Raw genomic sequence first — 6,790 nt, 5'->3', positions numbered from 1 at the left:
AAGATGTAACTAAGTTAAGTTATAGTTACAGATGGAAAGAAAGTAACGAAGTTAAGTTACAGTTACTGAAAAAAAGTAACTCTAACTGTAACTTCGTTATAAATAACGAGTTACTTCTCATCCCTGTTTATATCTATCGACCATACGTAGCGTTGATACGATGACGAATATTCGATGATGTAATACCAACACCGTATCCACATATTGTAAAGTACATAGATCTACGTACGTGGGTGCATTTGTTGTAATTTCGGTAGTTGGTGGTTGTGTGGTTGTTGTTGGTTTTGGATTTATAATTCCATAAAATTGTTGAATGGCTAAAATGTCTTCTATGTTGAGTTTAGCGATTCTATTATTATTCCTAGCAGTGACAACTGCGAACATTATGGATTCTTCGCGCGAACTGTGCATTAATCCTAATGCGTGTCCAATTTCATGTATTAATGTGTTAAGCAGATAGTCCTTGTTACTACTAGCAGATTTGTCAGTTAGATATATATGCCACGGTTCTGCACTATCTATGTGTATTTCAGTGCTGTAATTGTCAACGGTAGGAGGATAGAACGCGTGAGCGAGTACTCCACCACGTCCATCTAACGAAGAGGCGCAAATTTCTTCGTTGCGTCTACGATCAGCGTACGTGTGTGTGCCACACGATAAGATATCAAGATATCGGGATTTATCGTTTTACGTTTGAATGATAAAGATGAATTAGCTGCCCATAGCGAGAACACGAATTCGGTAGTTTGCAAGGTGTGTGGATCCGCTAGCTGAAAATTCCATATGAGATGTGTTTTCACCCATTTACGTCTACCTATATTATGCTAGTAGATGTCAGGGAGACCACATCGTGGTTTACGCATCTGATACAACGTATGGTTATTTAATGTACCATCACCCTGTATTTGATAATATTCTTGAAACAACGAAATAGTCTATTTAAGTTCTCCCTCTTCGAATGATAATTGCGTATTGTTGCCAGCTTTACTCAAGTAACCATACTTTTGTAGATACAGAATTACTTCAGTATATATGATTTCACGATTCGTCGCTGCCGTCGACGCTGCCGTTCTCGTTGTCGTCGTCGTAGTAATCGTAACGAAAACGATGATGATGATGATGATGAACGTGAGAGACATCGCGATGTAACACAAGTATACGACACGTGGTAAAAACGATGCGTACTCGAACGCTCTGTCAAGAGTAATGAATCGTGTTTCATGATTTTTCTATATATACGACATGAATCATGTTTCATACCTTAATATGTTGCAGACGAGACTCTTATCTATCTAAGAGGAAAGGGATATGACATCATCACTTTTTTTTGTAAGATATAATATATTTAAGGAAATATGTGTTTTACAGTACAATATGATAGCGTGTAAAACTCGATAAAGAGCTTGAAAAAATATTATACAATTTTGCGAATTCAATGGATTATACTCTATCACCCTGTCGTGAATAATAAGACAATAAGCTGTGGTGTTCAGTGGAATATTTTCCATACATTCGAATTCTATACGAATATCCACAGTGGCGCTCTTTACCGATTCGTTTTGGCGAGAACAATCAATCACTACGCGCGCGCGCGAATGAACCGTGTACAAGAAATTCTCCGATAGATAACATAGGATCGCGATTGTTGTAACCATAGTACGTCTTTTGAAATTTTACATACATATCGTACAGTGCAGCGTATTTTTTGTGTTCGAAATCTAAATTCATACCATCGTAAGGATAAAAATCAGAATTTTAAAAAAGTTTTACTTTAGTGAGATTACATATGTCGAATTGTGAACTATTTTTCGACGTTACGTTTCTTTTTCCGGTTTGAAGCGCAAAAATTACGTATCGCGGTTTTTCCAATTGCGACGTTGTTTTAACAGCCCACGAATGCTTCGTTGTGCTTTGCAGCTGAGGAAATTCGTACAAGTCCCACGACCGGAAACACATGCTGAGATATCATCCATCTTCCAACGTTCGCAAAAGTGATAATTTATTGACATCGTTCAGCACTACATGTGGCATTCTCTATTGTATCTTTAATAGTGTGATTTTAGGTTCCGTCGATTCGTGCGCCACAACACAATTGTTATCGTTACGCGCACGTATCAGGATAAGTTCGTGTCGCGCGTTTATCACTATGCGTTTGTAATCCTCGCAAAATCCTAGGAGTGTGTTGAGTGGTACGCAAAAGTTGAAACTCTCGGAAAGCGGTGCGCGAAATAACTATATCGTGCCATCCCATCCTGCATTTTCTAACGTTATACTCTTGCCAGTGGTTAACGATATGAAATTTTTTATCGTACTGGTAATACCAACGTTTCTAGATCTATCGATTTCCACACCGTCTAACTCGTACCGAATCTCATCGAATATGAACGCGACGCAATTATTCAACAATTTTGGAGGTTGTTCCTCGGATGTGTTTCCATCTCGTTTTGTCGTTGAAAATTTTCCCTCGACGTAGAGAAAACTCTCACACGATAACATGTACAGATCCTGATGTTGTATAGGTATTCGTATTTCATCGCTGTATCCGAATGTGGTGTTAGCGTATGGGTTGTAAGTGTGAGTCTCAATCTTAACGATACGATCGTCGAAGATGGGCTCACCCCCTATGTTTAGAATATCGCGATTCATTGTTCACGACGAATCCCAGAGACCGTAGAAATTTGACGTTCGCAGCGTTCAATCTCTCCTCCGTTCCTCTCCGTTTTCTTCCAACGTATCGTTCGGTGAGCGATGATAATTGCGACGTCTGCGGTATGGTGGACGTATTCTTACAATCGTGTGACTCGTTTAGAACGAGCATCTGAGCATATTTTTATCGTCTGCGTCGTATATGAAGTCGAATCGATATCTCTTCTCCACGAAGGTTTATCAATTGTCCGTTTTGATCCACTATACGTATCGTTATATCGGTAACGTTTCTCGCGACGACTGGGAGATAAATGACATGTGTGGGAGTATCGGATAATTTATATCCAGGTGGAACGTTCACTGCGAATTCATGTATCGTATGCGCTGGTTTATCGTTATTGTACGCACCCGCGGTAATGTTGCATTCTATACGAAGTATAGTTACATTCATAATATTCACAGGTTTGTCAGACGCGTACCACTTGTTCGGTTGTAATACGCGTGATTTTGAATAATCCAATAGCGAACCGATGTTATTCGGTGTTGTAAAATTTATTCGGTACGCACATTTGATCTCGCTTCTCATAGTGTTCTCATTGGCTCGAAGAATCAGTATCTCTTCTTTATGAGCACTATCGTTGTCGTCGTCGTCATCGTCGAATATATACTCATCGTCATTATTACCTTTATCGTTAAGCATTCGTCGTCGTACGTGACGAATAGCAGCTGTCAGATACCTGTTTATAGCACTCAATTCGTACGATCCTTCGGGAATCGTGATTATTTTATCGTCGGTATCGAAGTAGAATTTATTATTCGCGGAAGTAACGTTCGGTATTGCGTTGTACGTTTCAAAATTCGTAAGACCCTATTCGTATTCACCATTACTAATATCCAACGCAGGGAAGTAACTCGCCGTGAGGATACTGGTTGTTCCATTCAACGCGAGAGTCAACGACATAATGCGATTGAAGGTGAACGCTCAACTGAGATGACTCACACGACTTATTATTAGATATATTTTTTCTTCTAATCTATTTCTCGAAGAAATCGTAGACACAATTGACCGCAAATACTCTGATCGAATGTTTGATAAGAGCGATGATTATACGTTACGTTGTTTCCGAAATAGCGTTCGAGTTCCCTTGACGGTCTAAGATTGCCAAAATCATCGAAGTAAATGGCGTTATTTCCTTTCTTTGCGTAAGCAACCCAGTGTGTGCCAGCATTTTCAGAATTATCTAGATTCACGATACCGCTTTCGTTTCGATGCGGTTTCGTCGGTAACGCGTCACGCATAAACACACCTCTGAAGAATGGTAAACGCAAACGATACGCCGCGCGGCTCAACTGTTCGTTCGTCGTGATACCGGAGAGTGGTATTTTAAGAGCCTCTAACGTTTCCTTCCACGATGTTTTTTTTTACCTCTTGCCTTTTTTCTCTTCCTCACGCTACCACCGCGTTTGTAGGGTGCTAGATACAGTCCACGACCCTCCGACTAACGTCGAGCGGCCTTGCGATCGCTCATAGCTCTCGCTACGCTCGCCGCTCCACCAATCAAAGATCCGAGCGCACCTTGAAACCATGGACGAGTCCCCGGCTTCGCGTTCGCAGCAGCCGCACCAACCACCGGAAGGTAGGAGAATAAAGAGTTCGCGCCGAGTAACGACAATGGAAAGTTACGGTTATTATGTTTTTTTTGTTGTTCAAGTTTGACATGCGAAGCACAAATAGTGTTTGACGCTATAAATATTATTACTATCAATTGTCTCAGAATTATCACTATTATTGTCAGAATAATTATCATTATTAAGAGTAGTATAGTTAATATTGAAAAGAGAAAATTAATTAGGAAAAAAAAAAGAAAAAGGTAAAGTTGGTATTAAGGTAGAGTTAAGTTTAGTAGAAGCCCTTAAGGCGACAAAACCGTAGAGGCAAAATTATTGCTTCATGAATTCGGATACCGAGTGACCGGAAATTAAGATATCGCGAGACAAATTAAAGTAAAAGGTCTAGTATCGGGAAAACCGACCGTTAAAGTTATCGCAAGCATTAGTAAGACTGGTTACTAGAATGCACAGTCACCGCGTATACCGGGTGACCATGAAAGACTGTTGTCGCATACTTGAAATGTAAATCGGGAAAACCGACCGTTAATATTACTAGAAGCATTAATGAAATGCGTAGATAAAGTCTCAGTTCACCGCGGATACCGGTTGATCATAAAAAATAGTCATTGTATACCTAAAGTCAGCGGATCGCAAGAGGCGACCGTTATATTCCATATAAGCACCAACGTGTGCAGCTAAAATCTCAGTTCACCACGCATACCGGGTGACCACGAAAAATTATTATTATATAGTTGCGATTCGAATATCGAAAAACCCAATCGTTATGTTCATTGGTAGCATTAATCAGATTGGCTGTCAACGTTAGAATTCATTGCGTATATCGGGTGACCATGAAAAATTATTATTGTATGTTCAAAGTTGGCGAATCGCAAAAGAGCGACCGTCAGGTTCCGAGTAAGTACAAATGGAATGTACTGTTAAAGTTTCGGGTCATCGCGCATACCGGGTGATCACGAAAAATTGTTATTCTATACTTAAAGTCAACGGACCGAGAAAGGCAACCGTCATACTCTTGTTAAGCGCCAAAGAGACGCGCTGCTAAAGTTTGAAGTCGATACGTATACCGGATGACGGTAAAATATTGTTGCGATGAACTTAAATTCGAGCGAGCGGGAAAACCAACCGTCATTACATTTGTGAGCACCAATGGGACGTGCCGTTAAAATTTGAAGTTGATACAAATACCCGGTGTACCTAAAATATTGTTACGGTACCGAAATAATTAAATAACTAGAAATCTAGGGACGTATAGGAATGTATATAGTGCATATAGAGAAAAGGGGATTCAGTCGGTAAATTTTGGTAACCTGTAAATAAAGATTTATTAGTATACTTACGTGTAACTCCAGCGGGAGAACGCGAGCGGCTGCATCTTCCTGTTGCAAAGCGTTACCTGAAAATAAAGAAAAGCGTTGGTTAAAAATTTATATAGAGATAAAAATGCAGGGATAGAATTAAGCAGCGTAGTTAGTAAGATACAGCTAACGCTGCGAGCGCTAACAGCGCGCATGGAAAGCGAAGCGTTGCAAGCACTGAAGAGGGGGTAGCGCGAAGGGTATATAAACGGGAGCGCAAGGCGGAACGAGGCTTGTTGGGTGCTTGTTAGGCGGCTTTTAGGCGGTTTAAAGCTTTTGCTGCCTTGGTCTTTCGCGTACCGCATTTTGTCGGGTAGTCGAAACAAGACTTTTCGCCCTTGTCTTCGAGAGTGATCCTTTCGAGTCAAGTTTGGGGCGTTAAGGGGTTGTGAGCGGGATCGCTTCAATCGCGGGCCGAAATAGCCGAGGGCGATACAGAGAACGGGGGCCCAACTCTACGCGCACCAGTTGAAGTTACAAGTATATCTGCCATTGTCAGAATTTAGTTAGAAGCGTGCGTATCCAGCGACGGATCCCGGTGCGGCGTTATTCAAGTTTTTGTGAAAGAATTAATCAGCGGCGTGCGTAATTGGCGAAGGATCCCAATGCGGCGTTACGCGAATAAATTGTGAAAATTTAATCAGAAGCGTGCGTATCTGGCGACGGATCCCAGTACGGCGTTATTCAAGTTATTGTAAAAGAATTAATCAGCGGCGTGCGTATGTGGCGAAGGATCCCAATGCGGCGTTACGCGAACAAATTGTAAGAAAACGTGCTACGTGCTACGACTAATAAAGATTGGATTATATTTCCTGCAACATCCAGTGTTGAATTCTATACGAGACCTCTCCTACCGCGAGCGATTAAAAATCGGAGCAAGCCGACTAAAGGACGCAAGTGGGGACGGTGGCTGAGAACCTAATAATTACTGAGCAATACCTTCTCCTTTGGAGGTGAAAAGGAGTGACGACCGTGATAAAGAAGATAGTGAAGGACCGACCGGTAAGTAGAGTTATCAAATTCGGTCACAACCTAACATTGGTAAAATTGGTAGGACACCTCCACGTTTCGTTACCGGAAGTAGTCTCTTCTTTTCCGTTCTCTTTCTTCTTTTCATACCCATCCCTAATTTCGTTTTTGCTTTCATGGCTGCCCAC

At 41.2% G+C, this 6,790-nt stretch overlaps 1 protein-coding gene across 1 annotated transcript; it reads right to left on the bottom strand.

The window, feature by feature from the left end:
• Positions 1-117: 117 nt before the first annotated feature.
• Positions 118-1,956, bottom strand: LOC108764475 (matrix metalloproteinase-14-like). The gene is made up of 3 exons (XM_018512743.1): positions 1,852-1,956; positions 692-770; positions 118-593 (listed from the first exon to the last, which is right to left on the bottom strand). The coding sequence occupies exons 1-3, from the start codon at positions 1,954-1,956 to the stop codon at positions 118-120; spliced, it is 660 nt and encodes a 219-aa protein (XP_018368245.1).
• Positions 1,957-6,790: the final 4,834 nt, after the last annotated feature.

The sequence above is a fragment of the Trachymyrmex cornetzi genome, unplaced genomic scaffold (assembly GCF_001594075.2).
Source record: "Trachymyrmex cornetzi isolate Tcor2-1 unplaced genomic scaffold, Tcor1.1 scaffold428, whole genome shotgun sequence".
NCBI lineage: Eukaryota > Metazoa > Arthropoda > Insecta > Hymenoptera > Formicidae > Trachymyrmex > Trachymyrmex cornetzi.
This window is presented reverse-complemented; position numbering and strand designations above follow the sequence as displayed.